The 18,544-nt window shown below is 42.3% G+C and overlaps 1 protein-coding gene across 4 annotated transcripts; it reads left to right on the top strand.

Annotated features, from left to right (window-relative positions):
- Positions 1-1,195: 1,195 nt before the first annotated feature.
- Positions 1,196-13,631, top strand: zgc:66447 (SLAIN motif-containing protein-like). 4 transcript variants are annotated; one of them, XM_059516568.1, is made up of 9 exons: positions 1,196-1,380; positions 2,236-2,685; positions 5,936-6,075; positions 6,949-7,071; positions 7,974-8,102; positions 8,992-9,258; positions 9,712-9,825; positions 12,133-12,415; positions 12,929-13,631. In XM_059516568.1, the coding sequence occupies exons 2-9, from the start codon at positions 2,237-2,239 to the stop codon at positions 12,993-12,995; spliced, it is 1,572 nt and encodes a 523-aa protein (XP_059372551.1). In that variant the 5' UTR covers positions 1,196-1,380; position 2,236; the 3' UTR covers positions 12,996-13,631. The 4 variants fall into 4 exon arrangements, with proteins under 4 accessions (XP_059372551.1, XP_059372552.1, XP_059372550.1 ...); XM_059516569.1 differs by having other exon boundaries at positions 12,133-12,440; positions 12,908-13,631; XM_059516567.1 differs by having other exon boundaries at positions 1,198-1,380; positions 12,926-13,631.
- The last annotated feature ends 4,913 nt before the right edge of the window (positions 13,632-18,544 follow it).

Below are 18,544 nucleotides of genomic sequence, written 5' to 3'. Positions count from 1 at the left end.
AATCATTTTGTTGCAATGCGCACACACACACACTGCAAACAAGGGCTGGTCTGAGTCTTCAGGTGTGTATTGTCAGTTGAATGCATTTAAACAAAAACTCTCCACTAAATGTTACACAATCAGCCTCGATTGTGTTTCACCTCTTATTATGTGCACAACAGAACACAAGTCTCATACACACAATCAGGCACAATCAGGCAAGGTCAAATAAACCCCCATAAAAAAAGACTTATTTCTTAAGTCAAGCTTTATAGGGTTAAAAATACACAGAAGTTTTTGAACAGTAAGGGTTTTAATGTTTTTAGAGTTTAATGTTTCTCTTCTGCTCACCAAGCCTGCATTTATTTGATCCGAAGTACAGCAAAGTCAGTAAAATCTTGAAATATTTTTTTGCTATTTAAAATAACCATTTTCTTTTGGAATATAGTTTCAAATGTAATTTATTCCTGTGATTTCATAGCTGAATTTTAAGCATCATTACTCCAGTCACATCACTCTAATATTCTGATTTGCTGCTCAAAAATATTTATAATAATAATTATTATTATTATGTTGAAAACAGCTGAGTATATGAATAGAAGAACAGCATTTATCTGAAATAAAAATAGTTTGCTGCACTATAAATGTCTTTATCATCACTTTTGATTAATTTAAAGCATGCACATATGGAGTTTTTGTGTGTCTTTTTTGCGTGTCAGAAAGAGCCTTATATAACCACACTCTCGAGGCGGCACCTTTCACACTGTGTGTTATGTGGCCTACAAGGTGCACCTTTTGAAAAGGCACTGCATGAGATAGTTTCCCACAATGCAGTGCATTTCTTGTTCTTGTCCCAAGATGATATCTTCTAAGATACCCGGGTAAGGTCATATGAGATAAATGTAGCACACCATTGTTGAGTTTATTGCTGCATAATTCTTGTGCTGTTTCACATTCTATTAGAGAAGTAAGCAGTAGCCAGTACGCACTGTATACTGTGCAATATTCAGTAACTGGTGCTCTAGTATTTATTGTGTATGAACTGAACACATCGCAGCCGCTGAGGAAGTGTGTATCGTGCCTCCACCTACTGGACAGAGCGCGTTACTGCAGTCTTCCAAGCGACGTCATCCAGCAGGCGGAGCTACTTTTCCATATATGGTCTGTGGCGTTACTGTAGTTGGCGGGGCGTCGCATCCGATTGGCTCAACTGGTGTCCATCACCGCAGGTCCATAGCAAACGAGCTAACTATCTCCACACATCCAAAGCACCGTGAATGAAGCATAGCGGCGAGAAACTCGCGGGTTACTCATTTAAATCTATTTTTATTCTTTTATTTGTATATATATATATATTTAAACATTAAATCTGTTATTGCAGAAACCGGGACGGAAGCAGAGGTATGTTGATTACTAAGTTAATTGGAAACAGCTCAGTTTACACGCTACTGTTGATACAGAAACATATTAGCTTAATGAGGACACAAATAACGACTCCCAACATTTATGTGGTATTTAACACGTTTTGGTTTAAGATATCTCCACTGTTTAATGTATACAGACTAATTCACTTTATACAATGTTTATTTTTCTTTAAGTATACCCTTGCTAGTTCAAACAAACCTCATTTGTTTGCTGCTTTGTTTATTTGCTTTGCTAACTTGTGCCATTGCTGTGAGGATGAACACAGAATGAACCAAGTATGTCAGGTTTTGCTCTGTGTATCACTATTAACCTTCAAGTTTAAATGATCTACATTCATCCCTTCTTGAGCATCTCTACAATAACTTAATAAAAGGATGAATGAATAAAATGAGTAACAATTGAAATAAAATAATTTTAAGTATTGTTTAAATTTAAACCGAACTATTTGCAAAAAGTACTGAAAGTGTTTTAGTATTTTATAATAGTTATTTGCAATTTATTAACTAGCCCATCCCTCATGAAAATGAACCATGGTTTTATTACAGTAAAAGTGTGGTAACCATGTTTTTTGGCATATTGATTACAATTTATATAACCACAGTTTTACTACAAATACCATGGTTGAACTATGGTTAACATTGTTTATCTATAGTAACCTTGTTTTTTTGGTTTAATTTGTAGTAAAGCCATGGTTAATTTTTGTAAGGGACTAATACAAAATGGACAAAACTAAAGGTATGTGTAAATGTGTAGGTGTACATGGAAGTGTTAGTGAGAAGCTTTGAGATGTGTGGTTTCTGTGTTTGTTTGTGCCTGACCTCATCACAGGAGGATGGTGGTCCCTGACGGTGTGAGTGTGGTCCAGCCGGCGGTCAGCGGTGATGCAGACGAGGTGATGTCCAGCTCAGAGCCCAGTGTGAGCGTGCTGGAGCTGCAGGAGCTGGTGCGCCGTCTGGAGGTCCAGAATCAAGCCCTGCGCTCCAGGGCCAGCCGAACCAACCAGGCCATGGACACTTCCCCCGGCGCAGAGGATGCTGGGAACCTGGCGGGCAGCAGCAGCAGCGAGGACATGTCTCCGCTGGCCCAGGCGTCCAGGCCGGAGGAGGAGGGAGTCTCAGGCTCCAGACTAACACTGGGCCGTTTCGGGCCGGGTCTGTCTCCTGATCTCTGTGAATCAGATGCTCTGGGAGCCAGTGATGCTGGGATGGACCAGTCCGGCCTGGACGAGGTGGATGAGCTCGACTTAGAGACCTGTGCTCAGACCGAGGACGAAGACCGTTGGTGGGTGTATTCATCTTTTTATTATGATCTCATGTAGCTAGGGATGGAACGAGAGGGTTTAAAAAAGCGCTATGGGAATTATACAGATTAATTATATGAATTCAACTCTTCAGAAAAGATTGGATGGCATTTTCGAAGCTTTGTTTAAACATTTTGTACATGGTGCAATAGTCCCGCCTTCTAAATGAAAGAGCCAATCACTGGTTGGTGAAGTCACTGTGTCACTGCAGCATCATTAGAAGCTCTGCTTCACATATAAGCCTGAGTTTACACCAGACATTGCTCGTGTGCAGTCTGAAGAGCGTGGCTTTGGCTGGTCCAGCCTGAAAAATACGCTTTTTTTAAATGCTATTGGGCACAAGAAAGAACATACACGGGGCGGTTCATTTCAGATTTTGTTGCTGATTTGAAATCTGAGTCGTGAGTTCAGCGAGCAGTTTCTGAGACCCCAGGATTCCCCTGTTCATTTAGACAGGATTTGGTCTTGTTTGAGCTGCTGATTGAACAGCGTTTCCTTGAAAGGGACTTTGGTTTGGTACATTTTGCTTGAGCGCTGTTGTGCTATTTTACAGTTCACTTCAAGAATAAACATTACCTGATAATCACCTACATGTCATCCAGGATGTTTTTGTCTTTCTTCCTTCAGTTGAGAAGAAAACGTTCCATAATTTTTCTGTGGACTTCGATGGTGCTCAATGGGCTGAAGGTCCGAATTGTGGAAAACTTCATCTGATTTTCTCTTCCAACTTTAAAATCGTTGTAGATTGTTGTTTGACCTCGTCTGGGATGGTGCACAGCTCTTTGAAGCTGCAGTGAAACTGTAATTGGGACCTTTAACCCATTGAGCACCACTGAAGTCCACTATATGGAGAAAAAAACTGAGGTTTTCCTCAAAAACTCCAATTTCTTGGAGTAAATCTCCATTCTGGAAGTGAATGAATTCTTTAAGTGTGCCCTTGCACGCTTCAGAAGTGGTTAGAGATGAAAGCTGAGCATCACACACACTAAATGACTGAGGATCACACACACTGTCAGTATTTCAGGTCATTCCCAGAACTACAGTCACACAGAAACATGCTTCGCTGCTACATGCATGACAAATCAAATCAAGGGTTTAAAATCGGCTCAAAATAGAAAGCAGAGTTGCATCAATACACTACACAGTGTTCTGTTGAAACTCGGCTGTCACCCATGTGACTCGTGTTCTGGGGTTTGGTGAGGAACAAACCTAAACTGAGCCCCTTCTTTAACAGTAAAGCTGTCCTTGACTCTGTGTTCTGTGAAGCACATCAACTCGCTCCAGTGCTGTCTCTCAATCAGAGCTGGACGCGCTCTTCTCTCGCTTCACTGTAACTGTCAAGTACACTTCCTGGAAATAAAGGATTTCTAAAGCTAACCAGAAATCAGAAGGAGCTTTATTACAAAGTGTGTTGTCTTTTACAAACAAGGAATTTGGGTAACACTATTTTATAGGGATAGTTCACCCAAATAGCAAAATTATGTCATTAATAACTCACCCTCATGTCGTTCCAAACCCGTAAGACCTCCGTTTATCTTCTGAACACAGTTTAAGATATTTAAGATTTAGTCCAAGAGCTCTCAGTCCCTCCATTGAAGCTGTGTGTACGGTCTACTGTCCATGTCCAGAAAGGTAAGACAAACATCATCAAAGTAGTCTATGTGACGTCAGAGGGTCAGTTAGAATATTTTGAAGCATCGAAAATACATTTTGGTCCAAAAATAGCAAAAACTACGACTTTATTCAGCATTGTCTTCTCTTCCGTGTCTGTTGTGAGAGAGAGTTCAAAACAAAGCAGTTTGTGATATCCGGTTCATGAACGAATCATTCGATGTAACCGGATCTTCTTGAACCAGTTCACCAAATCGAACTGAATCGTTTAAACGGTTCACGTCTCCAATACGCATTAATCCACAAATGACTTAAGCTGTTAACTTTTTTAATGTGGCTGACACTCCCTCTGAGTTCAAACAAACCAATATCCCAGAGTGATTCATTTACTCAAACAGTACACTGACTGAACTGCTGTGAAGAGAGAACTGAAGATAAACACCGAGCCAAGACAAATGTCACATGGACTACTTTGATGATGTTTTTCTGACCTTTCTGGACATGGACAGTAGACCGTACACACAGCTTCAATGGAGGGACTGAGAGCTCTCGGACTAAATCTAAAATATCTTAAACTGTGTTCAGAAGATGAACGGAGGTCTCACGGGTTTGGAACGACACGAGGGTGAGTTATTAATAACATAATTTTGGGTGAACTAACCCTTTAAGGTGTCCTTATTACACGTTATATGAACATACTATTATAATAACAGTTAATTATGCATAATTACACGCAAGTAACCCTAAACCAAACCCTCATCCTGACCTTAATGATATAGTAAGTACATGTTGTGAATTATTATTACTCAGTACTTAATTAATAATTACACTGTAACAAGGACACCTTAAATAAAGTATAACCGAAACATGTAACGTTTCTAAAACTGAAACCATCTCATCGTTAGTATACTTTATTAAATATAATTATTAGGCTGTAGGCTTCGTTCATTCATTCTGCATTGATTTGTTTAATGATAACAGAATTTCCATTAGGAATGAATAATAACGAGCAGCTAATCTCTGTAATGCAGCTTCAGTTTAGATCAGATAATCCAGAGATCCTGACCGGTGATCCACATCTGTAGCGTGAGGTTAATCGAGCTCCGGCCGTGTCTTTAGTGAGACGATGGTTTAAGCTTCATGTGGCACTGAGAAGGGTGTTATGAACCGGATGGTGACCAGGGCAGGTTTAATAGGATCCGTGGTATAACGCTGTGTTGTGGTCTTTTGTTTGGGATGGTGCTTACATTGTCTCTCATTTATTGAATGTTGTGTACTTCATGTAAATATAAATGCAGTCAAAATGACTATCTTACTCTAGTGATACTACTACTATCTGTTTGACAGGAGGAGTGTTTGGGAAACCTGTTGATGAACAGTCATTATATTTGACACATAAAACACCGTTTGATTCACATTCGAGGAACAGGAAGTTCTGGTGTGCTGTTTCTATGAGTAGGATGTTAGTGTAAGTCTCTGTGATGAGTAAACGCTGCAGAAAGCACTTTCTTCAGGAGTCCGGCTCATTTCTCCCCAAACACTGGTTTGGCTGATATCACAGGTTTATCTACATTTACATGACTGATTGCAGGTTAATGTGTCCTGTTTTTCTCTCTGTAGGTTGTATGTTTCACCAAAGAAGCAGGTTGTGGCTGAACTGGGGCCTGAATCACCGCTCAAATGGTGTCGAAAGGTCCTGGATCATCCCAGTCCAGAGACCGAGGTCGCCTGTCGCACGCTCATCCACCGGCTGGACCAATGTAGGGCAACTTCACATTCATGTGCAATAGAAACTGTATTTTATAATGTAACTCTATTGTATGCACGTGAATACAGAATGACTGAATGATTCGCTTTAACACCTCGCTGAACTACTGAAGCATCACCGATGTGCACTTTCCCGGGGAAATATCGTCCTGTGACATGTTTCTGCTGATTTACTGTGTTTTCTGCGTCTGTAGCATCTGTCACAACAATATGAAAGCTTTTCTTCTGTGTGGTGGCATACATCAGAGCGAAACAGATGATCGGAAGAGACTTATATATAGATGAACATGAGCTTTAATCGGACTAAACAATTAGAAAAGTCCTGCATATGTCAACAGATGTTTTGGTTATTAAACATTACCAGGTCAAAAAAGACAAAAACCTTTGAGTAATTAGTTTCTTATGTTGTGGCGTCCCAGTAGATCCTAAATGACTACGGTTATGTTTCTCATAAGAATAGTTTCTTGCTGAAAGTATCAGAATGTGTATTTGTTTCGTCTCTTCCTCTGTTGGGATGTCTAATGCTGACTGTTCATGATGTGTGCATCCGTGCATGTGAGGATTAGTTCAGGGATAGTTGACCTAAAAATGGCAACTCACTCATTTGTTCACCCTCTTGTTCATACTTGTATTTTTTTGAATTGTTCTTGCCATGAAAATAGCATAAGATACTGACATGGCATTAAATAAAAACCTGTGCTACTGCAACGGTTCTGTGGGACATAAAACAAAAAACTTAAATAGTTTCTAAATATGCTGTGTGTTTGACAGGAGAAAGTGAAAGTGATGGGAGTCTTGAACAGTACGAGGGTGCATAAATGTGTGTTTTCTGAACTGTTGTGTTGTTTGATTGTTGTGTTTTGTAGCGTCCAGATGGAAGAACGTGTACAGCAGCCCGTCTCAGTCCAGTGAGGCTCTCGTCTCGGCGTCCTCGTCTGCTGGGTACTTCAAATCAACTAACACAACACTACTAACCTCTGGCAGCTCAGGTATGACATTAACCCTTTCACTGTGCAGCACACACACACACACAGACCGCATGTGTTCAGGACACAAAGCAGATGACAGCATCAGATGATTTCATGCATGAGGTGGCTGGCACACTCCTCTGGCGTGTGTGTGTGTGTGTGTGTGTTTAAAAGCCTGTTTGGTGTGCAGTGTGTGCTGAAGTCACCAGTAACTACATCCGCTTCTGGATGCAATTAAATGGTTTTGCTGCTTTACATCAGAATAATGTTCAAAGAATTGAACTGTAACTAATGATTAAATCAAAGGGTAAAAAATATTTACCCTTATTTTACATCCTGCCCTGTGTTTGCCTTCTAAACAATACACTAATAGAAAAACAAATATGGTTATTGTATATACAGTAGGTGGATTATGCTCTAGGGTGCATTGTGGGGAAAAAAAAGGATCAACATAAGTTTTTTATTTTTTCTCTCCATCCTTCTGTGCACAATGCTTTAGGTAGCACTTTATTTTAGGGTGTCCTTGTTGCACACACTACATGTGATTATTATTATAATTAGGGATGTATCGATACCATATCTTCAGATCCGATCCAATCTGATACTAAAGACTCGGACTATCGGACGATACCCATTTTCTTTTAATCAGTGTAGTTTCTGAACTTCTGTGTTGTTCATCACTGTTTTGTGTGTTTAACACTATCTTAAATAACAGAGATACATACTGAAAAATACAAAAAAATACTGAGAGATGAATTTCGGCTCATATCACCCAGCCCTAATTACATGCAAGTAACCCTAAGCCAAACCCTCAGTATGTAAGTGTAGTGAATTAATATTACTCAGTACATGAATGAGTAATTAGACTGTAACAAGGACAGCTTTACTAAGGTGTGAGCTGTGTTTATTGGGTGTGTTGCCAGGTCCCCCTGCGCTTAGCTCTCAGTCGTCTGTGGACAGTGAGTTAAGCACCTCAGATGACTCCATCTCTATGGGCTACAAGCTGCAGGACCTGACGGATGTTCAGATCATGGCTCGTCTGCAGGAGGAGAGTGAGTATCCTTCACCCGACACCAGTCCGGACCGCCAAATGTGGGATGTGCAGATGCTTTCGGTTGTTGCATGTCCTCCGTTTGTTTCAACAGCCAGATCTGACAATGGTTCAGGCAAACTGCAGACCGCTGGTGTTAGTGTATTGGGTGTTGTGTAACTATTACACAACAGCTGAGGGTGAACGCTCAGAGGTTTCGTTATTTGACAAACATTGTGTTTGCAAGGCCCATGCGGTTTGACCATCTTTACTTTTCTAAAACCAGTTTCTCAGCATTTCCTGATGTACAAATAAAACCCTGTCTGACATCATTCCTGCTGAATATCAAATTTTGCTCCGAAAGAACATCTCTGTTTAATATCAAGGATGAAATGTAGACGGTAGCCCAAGGAGGCTCTCGTTATAAACCCTTATTGTCAGAAATGACACATCTCTTGAGTTCCCTGAAGCCAGCTTAGCTCTTAGCTGTGTTCACCTGTCCCTGTCAGTCATGTAGTCTCAGTCTTATTGGAGAGAAACAAAGAGACACGTTGATCAGTTGCGTGTCTTTCATGCTGACGCTCCTCGTGTGTTTGCATAACACCACATTTAACACTTAACCTCCTGGATCAGATCTTCATAAAAGGTCAGTCTTATGTTGCAGATTAAAAGCATCGCAGGTAACACTGAATGTGTTTTTTCATTAGGTCACAGATGCCTTTATCGAGCCTCTATTATTAATTTTTGGGCTTGCATTTCTGCCATGATGTTTGTAGTTTGAAAGTGAATCATCCTCCAAAACGCAATGGGCATAATACGATTTGGCACGCACTGATTCTGATGTAGGATTGATGGTATGTGAATTGAATTATGAGTTGTTAAGCTTTATTGTGAGCCGTGTTGTTCGTCAGGTCTCCGTCAGGACTACGCCTCGACCTCAGCCTCGCGCCGCAGCTCCTCGGCCTCCCTGCAGTCTCTGCGCCGAGGCACCTTCAGCGATCAGGAGCTGGACTCCTACAGTCTGGAGGACGAGGAGGACGAGTGCTGCTCTGTGCCCCAGCGGCTCCAGCGCTGCTCGCCCTCGCCCTCGCCCCGCTGCCTGTCGCCCAGCTCACTGACCGAGTCCAGCCGCACACACACCACCCGCTCGCTGCACGGCCCCCGGCCCAACACTGAGGGTAGGGCTCTGTCCATCACACACCAGATCAATCAATCAATCAATCACTTGTTCAACAGAATTGATTGAGAACTAAATAATGGATGATCACAGTGTTGTAGAACAAATAATTATCAATGTGTTTTCAGATCTTTACATTATGTTTTCATTATCGTCAGAGGCCACAATCAAATCAGAAACCGTATTTGGGTTAATTGTGAAGCCCTAGTAGTAGTACAGATGAAGGGATGGTCACACTGCTGTTTCTACAGCGATCTGTCTCGCCACATCAAAGATTGTGAATTTGAAAGAAGCGATGTTAAGAAGTCACGAAGGCTCTGAAACAAAAAACGGTGTCAGGATAAACCTTATGGGTGGTCCCTGCACGATCAGGTCTCCTGTAATGCAGCCTGCACTCGTCTGGAGAGGACCGGACTGTGTGTGTTAAGCAGACCGTGTGTGTGTGTGGTTTCAGAGGAGCTCAGACACAGCCTGCGGTCTCTGGAGGCAGTCAGAAACAGCCGTAGCATGGAGGCTAACTTACAGAGCTCAGTCCACCGCACGTCCCGTCTGCCCCAGACCCCCACAGGTGTGTACCTCCACCTCTCTCCAGTCCCCAGGACCTTCAGCATGTGCCTTTAAACAGATAGTTCACCCAAAAATGATAACTCTGTCATGAATTACTCACCATCATGTCGTTCCAAACCCGTAAGACCATCATGTCACCATAATGCTATTTACGAGAAATATCTAAATTTGTGTTCTGAAGATGAACGACATGATGGTGAGTAATTAATGACAGAACTTAAATTTTTGGGTGAACTATCCCTTTAACACATCCCTTGTGTGTGTGTGTGTGTGTGTGTGTGTGTGTGTGATCACTCCCTCACACTAAACCATTGTTAAACTGACAATACACTGCTGGGTCAGTTTCTCCTCCCGTCCCATCCTTTCTCTCTCTCTCTCACGCCGTTGGGCTGTTCCTAAAACCTGTTGAACCGATAGTTGGAGCCACTCTATCATGTCTTTAATAGAGTCTGCAGCAACAGTGGGTTATTGTAGGCTAGCTCAGAAGATCGTGTCACTGTCACACAAGCCGTGTGTAGCCAGACATTCAGACTGACAGCAGAAGATCTGGACCCAGTCGCAGCTTCGTCTGACAGACATGTCACAGCCAAATCACAGTTTTGTTCATGTCTCTACAATAACATTGTCTTCAGTCATCAAGAGTCTGTGCCATGAAACTCACATACTTCTGAAAATCCCGTGTTTAGTTTATCCTATATACATCAATTTCACAGTTGTAAGCATTGACTGCTTTCTTTTTCTGTGAGAGGGATTGGTGTCACAACGGTTTTATTTCCAGGAAGACCACTGAAGAAGACCCTCGTCTCCTAGAAATCCTGTAGATTCATCCCATCAGATGAAGACTTGAAACTCCAAAAGTGTTTCCAATTTTTGTGTGCCTTCTGCATCAAACGTTCAGCAAACCATCCATGGTGGAGACCTAGAGAGTAGCATCATCCTGGCCTTTCAGAGTATAGTTCATTTGAGGTTTATGTGAATGCAGGTGGTCTAGAAAGCATTGTCTTTCTCCAGCGTCTGCTCTGTTTTTGACCAGACGTTTTAACCAATAGAAATGTTCTTGTACTCATTTAGACTATAGTGGTGGCTCTCTCGTAACTCTCACACAAGTGTTTGTACATGCATAGTCATCCGTTATTGTTCTGTCTTTTGTTTAATTTTCTCATGTGAAATATTGGCCCGGGCCAGTGCTGCCACCTTGTGGAACAACTGATTAGTGCAAAACCAGAGCAATACACATGTCTGACCTGTGCAGAGAAACTACACGCGTTACAGAACTTATGCACATACTTATTCTGGTGATGAAGTCTGCATTACACACTGTACACGCACCCTTCACAAATGCATAAAACAGACGTAAGCTTTGGCCTGTAAACTCTTAAAAGTGGACTAGTGCGTGGATGAAACCTGTTTGGTATTAAGATGTTTAATGTCCCTACAAACCTCTGTTATCCCAGTTAGCAACGGGCTTTTTAAAGCTTGATAAAAAATCACGAGAAGGATTTACTGCTGTATGTCATAAAATGCTAAACTCGTTTCCATATTTTTGCCTACAGAATTAAATCATCCCTGTGGCACTCAGTAACAGAGTTGTATTTGGTTTCCGTCTCTGTTACTAATTATGTGACGTGAATGTGGGTTAGTTTCAGCCTGGAGTCAGCTCGTGTCCTTTGGGAGCTCGGTTTATAACCATACAACAAGTCAGCCATCGTACTGTTACTGTGCACAATATTTAGGCTCTGATCTTTCAATGCTCCTGAAGAAGAGTCCATCTAGCGTTCAGTTGCTCATCCTGCTCTTCTCTCTGCGGCTGCTGTGTGTTATCATGTTGGAGAATAAGATCTTTTACACACACAAGTCTCACAACTGATATGAAAATGTTCTTATGTGAACGGCAACTGAAGAAAACTTTCACAAACTTTTGCACTTACACCAGTAAATTAAAATAAGTCAACATTATTGAAATAGAAATGTACGGAATTGTATTAAATATGCATTTATTAAAGGCACAAATCATATAACTGCTTTGTCGTAATTGCATTACTGAATTACATCATTGTGTTTGTGAATTCCTGGAACTTCTCTCTCTCTCTCTCTCTCTCTCTCTCTCACACACACACACACATGTGCATTTTCCAAAATGAATAATGTCTTGTGAATCTGAACCGGTTTCTTTTTTTTTTTTTTTTTTGTCGGCGTGTAAGTCTCTCTCTTTAGCCCGTTTGGTAAAATGCATGGTCTCGTATATCTTCCGTATTAATATACCTGCTGTGGATTTCACTGGAGTGTGTGTGGTTGTCTGCTCTTGTAGGTGTGTCATCTGTGAGGAAGAGGGCTGAGGGCCAGTCCCCTCTCTATCTGCGGGCTCCCATGAAAGCCCTGGGCTCCGTCAGCTCCATGTCTGCGCTGCGACAGCAGGCCAAAGGGCCAGCGAGTGCCCAGGGAGGGCTGAGGAGGGTGCAGTCGCCCGCTCCCAACAACAGGGCATCATGCTCGGGCTCCAGGAGCGCTGCGGTCGCCCGGCAGGCACCAGGAAGAGGCTCGACACCCGCTTCCCCTTCGTCCAGAAGCAGACTTCCACAGACGCCCAGGAGGTGAGTCCGGATCAGCCTGGGGTGCGTGTCCTGCACAGAGACCTAACTCGCTCATTAACCACCAGAGTACGGTAACAAACTAGCTAGTTACGACTGAACACGGTCACATCTCATTAGTCCATCAACATAGGGCCATTGACTAATGACTTCTGATTAGACATCTGTAAGATGCTGCTGTGTTGAACACGGCTCCTGATGATTCATTTACGGTTTCGTTCTGTCATTGTGCTTTATTTGATGTTTGATTCATTGCAGGCGATATAATCCGGGGATCCCACTCTTCAAAAAGGGCACTTATTGAGAATGTGCTAAAATACATTGATTAAAATGCATTTATATTTAACCGATTTTATATAATTTATATAAACACTGAATCGTTGAACTATGTTGGTAACGACAGAACTTGCGACCACAGTTGGCTAACAGTGTTTTAGGAAACGCACCCCTGATAGACTGGGGTCGTAGCCTTTGAGAAAGCTCTGTGGAACTGAGTTTCCCTTTTCTCTGTAGCAGATCTCTGGGAATGACCAAACCGTGTGCTCCCGTCACTGATGAAGCCTGGAGAGATGGTTGTTACTGAAGCCCCGAGAACTTCTGCTGTTTTTCTCACAGCTGAATCCACAAGAGACATGGCAGAGAAAAATCCCTGAAACCAGAGCCTCCATTATGAGAGCAACCATGGATCGGATACAGTTTGTGTTCACAGACTACAACAGATTATAATATTTGCTTGAGATTATAATTCATTTCCATGAGAATGGGGAAAAACTTGAATACTGAAAAAGGTTTGATGTCCTGTAATCCTTGTTTTTGTGAAACAATGTGTGGAATTTAATTCCTAAATGCTGTGGATGAACCTGATGTTGATTTTTGCACGTTTATCTATTTTTAGAAATGAAGGATATGTGATTTTTATTAGAAAAAAAGTGTGAATTTTTAATTTGATGAAAGGGTTCCGTAAACTAAAGCAAGAAAAGTCTTCTCAAACACTGACCTCAGAGAAGAAAATGGTTTTAATATTTAACTCTAATTGAGCTCGCATCAATGTGTCAGGTGCATTACTACTGCAACACTGTTCCTACACCTTCACTCCATTTACAAGTGTGATGCCTGTGTAGTCTAGGTGTAAATATGCACTAAGCCAGTAAAATTGGAAATATATGAGTATGCAATGATAATGGGAGTGCCTCAGAAAATCAATAAACCGATTTCAGCAGAAGAGCCTCCTTATTCATTACAGGGAACCTCCTTTGCTTGGCAAGTAACAGAATCTGCTTTATTATGTTATCAAAAGTAGCCAGAATACATTTTGCATGTGTTTTGTCAGAACGAGTTAATTGTATTCATACAGCATAACGCTAACTGAACTGCGACTTGTTTTGGAAGAAAGCGCAATGTTTGTTATCGTATGAGGTGACGTAAAAGCGTGCCGCGCGTTAGCTCTGCCCCTCCCTCTGCTGTTGTCAACGAGCATTCTGATTGGCTGAGGTTTAGAAACGAGTACTCCGATTGGCTGATGCAACGAATCGAGCAGCGTGATTGGCTCAGGCCTGGAAAACAGCGTTTGGGATCCTCAATGTACAGGCCGCAGTAGTGCTACCGTTGGAAAATAAATGATAATAAATCACGACAGATTCGCCGGGATTCGAAACTCTTCAACGCTCCGAAGGCAGTCACGGAGCAGGTAAAGCGTTCTGGATTTGTGCGGCAGGTGTGTAAAACGGTCGCCGGCGGCCCTGTCGGCCACGCGCGAGGAAGCCCCCGCGCTCGCGCCAAAACTAGTCCCTCCGGCCACCGCCCGCCACGCTTGTGGCTCAAAGGCAGTCATGTACGAAGTAAATGCAGAAAGTACACCTTGGTGTCGCGTTTTTGTTGCATTCCTGGTTGTGTTGTAGTCATTTACGTGTTGCCATATTAGGTAGCTAATGCTATTAGCCGTTTAGCATGTAGTGCAATGGCGGAGGGCAAGATGGCGCAGTAACGAGGCTGCACTTGCGCAAGCTTTTAACTGCGTATTTCTTCTGTTATATTAAAGTGGATCTTACAACCTAATATTGTATTTTGTGCATGTTTCTAATTGTATTGAGGCGATTCAATGATCGTAACTTTGTTTCGAAGAGACTCTCTCACGAATGGACTGGTTATTGTCGAATACAAAGCCTACTATGGCTAAGACTGGCCTCATGAATATTAATGAGGTCTTTCATGGACGTAGTGCCGTCGCCATCTAGGCAGCGCGTCACCGCGCGACTCTCCCGAACAACAATCGAAAATGGGAGGGCGGGAGCTGTTTGCTGAAGCCACGCCCACCTAGCGCGACGGCTGTGACAGCAGTGGCAATTCACCTGTCACTCAAGTGGCCACGCTCTTAATTATGCAGAACTTTAAGGCTTAATATAATTTAAACGGATGAGTTATAAAAAAATTCACCCCCCTCACAGTTGTCATGAAAGGCAAAATTAGCTATATAGACCAAAATCATTTTTTGCACCAGACTGAAAACATGTTTTCTTCTGCTGTAAAGTTGGGCATTTTAACATGGGGAGTCTATGGTATTGACTCTCATTTGCAGCAAGCCTCAAGCGGCCAGTCGATGAATTGCAGTTTTAGTCACGTCCTTATTGGCCTCACGAGAGAGAGCGGGAGGTTGCCGCTCAGTCGTAACTGCGCTGGTGCGTAACAACATTAATATTCATGAGACAAGTCGTGGTCGTAGTAGACTTCGTAAATTTGAATTAACCAGTTCATCATCATCTTCATCAAAAACACTGCCCTGATCAAAGCACCGACACCAACTTTTTTGACATTTGAGTATAAAGTGTTTTAATTCTACAATATATGGTGTAAAAACGTCTGAGTGCTGCCCTCTTCAGGTTGAACGGTGGCTACTGCAGTTGATTTTTCCTATTGGATGTTGCGGTGGCAAGTGACGTAAGCAGTTTCCAGCTCACCACGCCCCTTGGTACGAGCTACCACGCCCTTGGCAGTATAAAACCATCTTTTTCTGTCAAAATCACTGTAGTGGGTCGGGAGCTGGAATTGCGAGTATTGGTAACGACCAGGATAGACTAATATAGCATCTATTTAGCATAGCATTTATATAGTTATTTATATCTTCAAGTTAGCGTAGATTTATCTGTATTTAGTACAGTGGTCAGGATGGTACGGAGGTGTGTTGCTGGTTGTGACAGCACTGCTGGACTGCATAGTTTACCAGCAGACTTTAAAATTAGGAGCCAGTGGTTGCATGCACTTGGCCTGGAAGACCGTGAGTTCCAGCCTAGAGCTGGAGTGTGCAGACTGCATTTTACACGGGATTGCTTGTCCAACGCAATGGAGGTGGAAATGGGCTTCTCTACACAGCTCGCGCTGAAAAGCGACGCGGTGAGGGAGTTAAGACCGCAGTTTGATCCAGCAGCTCGAACTGATATGAACAGACACCTCGACACCCTCCACTTCAGGTGAAGGTGGGGGAGAAAAGTCCTCTACTTCAAATGATCGCTCTGTTGCAAAGCTACTTGCGTCATTACAGTCACTCTCCATTTTAGCGTCTCTGACAGCAGCTGTCAATCAATCCGTCACTGCGAGTCTCAGGTTCACGCCGCACTCGCTCAGCCCCGCCCTCGGTTCGTCCCCTCTATCTCCGCTGTGATCTGCCCACTTTTCAGCATTTTTCAAATATTGTCAGTGGGTGGAGTCAGGCTCTGACCAGGGGTTTAGTTACCCTTTAAACAAACTAGCATATCGTGACGTAACTGCGTGCCTTCGGGCGCATAATTGCAAACTTAATTTTGATGCAGGCTATATAGACCACAAACAAATTAAAATCTTTGTCAAAAACATGTTTATTGCATGAATTTCAGGTGAGAAGAAAAAAAAATGAGTTACTGTTATACTGTTTTACCTGCATCCACCACTAGGTATCAGTGCAACCTACAAATGAGAGACCGTTTACGTTGCTTTCTTGAGTTCTCACTTTTGTGAAAAATAATCCTGCTTGATTTGAGTGACAAGTGTTCATTGAATCGATTGTAAAATCGATTTTGCATGTCTAAATAAGTTTTATACGGCAAATAACACCAAATATAGGTAATATAAGGAAGCTGCCTTATGAGTCCCGGTACTTCACAGTCCGTGTTCCAGTCCATCTCGCCGCGCACACAGCTGTGTCTACACAACTCTCAAAGGCGCACAAGCTCGACACGTAGTATCTTCTGTCTCATCTCTCTCAAAAAATGCACGGATGATGAAAAGGACATAATGCAGACAGTGTGCGGACGGCCGAAGTATGCTTGATCTTTATCAGTGGCGCACGAGATGCGATGACGATGTATGTGGCATTGCATTATAAGGTTATGTTAGCCTATCCAGTTGAAGCCACTACAAAAAAAGAGAACATCAATGTGGAGAAGATCTTGTTTACATCAAAACTGAAACCAAGCCGTTCACACAGAAAGCATATTTTCTAGAGGGACACCGTTGGACTCGCGTCTCGCACAAGAGAGCCGCATGTTTAGAAAGACATGTAAAATTAATGTATTTAATTTAATTTTCTAAAAATATCTCGAGACTTTATGTTGGGTTTTTGTTCCCCATCCCACTGCATCTCATGTTTTTAAATGAAAAAAAAAATTCTGTGTGACTGGTTTTCCGCCCTTTTTATTTATTTAACAATGCATGCATACATGACGCTATTTTTATAGTTCTTTAAGCAACTTAATTAATAATAATTGGTTCATAAACATTATTTTAAATATTATGTTGTTTTTTCACAGTCATGTATTCTAATGCTTTGAATAAACGTGCAGTAATATTTTGCTCGATGCGCTATCTTGAGGACTCAGAAGAGAAGCAAAAAGCTTATCTTCACCCTAACTGAAATTATTATGCATTTTAAATTCGAATACAATTAATAAGTCATATTTAAGTAAAAAATTTGAATTTAGTTTTTCAGCTATTTTGACAGCACTAGGCCATTCTAGCCTGTATCTGTATGCATGAGACTGTCTGAATACCGGCAGAATTCACATTTCTGTTGTAAAAAGAGAAACAGTGTGCAGAAGTATTATTTGCTGTTATGCGTGTGTTCGAAGCTGGTCCTGACGACATCCCGGTGGAGGTCTGGAAGTGTCTAGGAGAGGTAGCTGTGGAAGTTTTGACTAGTTTGTTTAACAGGGTTTTAGAGAGTGAGAGGATGCCTGAGGAATAGAGAAGAAGTGTGTTAGTGTCGATCTTTAAGAATAAGGGTGATGTGCAGAGTTGCAGCAACTATAGGGGGATAAAGTTGAGGAGCCATACAATGAAGCTATGGGAAAGAGTAGTGGAAGCTAGGTTAAGGAAGGTAGTGGATATTTGTGAGCAGCAGTATGGCTTCATGCCCAGAGAGAGCATAACAGATGCAATTTTTGCTCTGAGAATTTTGATGGAGAAGTATAGGGATGGTCAGAGCGAGTTGCACTGTGTGTTTGTCGACTTGGAGAAAGCGTATGACACGGTGCCAAGAGAAGAGCTGTGGTACTGTATGAAGAGAAGTATGAGAGGAGCGGGACAGTGGTGAGGACAGAGGAGATCAAGGTGGAGGCGGGACTGCATCAGGGATCGGCTCTGAGCCCATTCCTGTTCGCTATAGTGATGGACCAGTTGTCAAAGGAGGTCAGACAGGAGTCTGCTTGGACTATGATGTTTGCAGATGACATTGTGATCTGTAGTGAGAGCAGGGAGCAGGTGTAGGAAAACCTGGAGAGAAGAGGAATGAAAGTCAGTCGTAGTAAGACTGAGTACATGTGTGTGAATGAAAGAGAGGGAAGTGAAACAGTAAGGTTACAGGGTGAAGAGGTGAAGAAGGTACAGGAACTTAAGTACTTGGGCTCAACAGTCCAGAGTAATGGAGAGTGTGCGAAAGAGGTAAAGAAGCGAGTGCAGTCAGGTTGGAATAGGTGGAGAAAGGTGTCGGGAGTTCTGTGTGATAGGAACATATCAGCAAGAATCAAGGGGAAGGTGTACAGGACCGTGGTGAGACCAGCCTTGCTGTATGGTTTAGAGACAGTGGCACTGAGGAAGAGACAGGAATCAGAGCTAGAGCTAGCAGAGCTGAAAATGTTGAGGTTCTCTTTGGGAGTGACAAGAATG

Source organism: Carassius carassius, chromosome 29, assembly GCF_963082965.1.
Source record: "Carassius carassius chromosome 29, fCarCar2.1, whole genome shotgun sequence".
NCBI lineage: Eukaryota > Metazoa > Chordata > Actinopteri > Cypriniformes > Cyprinidae > Carassius > Carassius carassius.
Note: the sequence above shows the minus strand (reverse complement) of the source record. Positions and strands in the feature narration are given on the sequence as shown.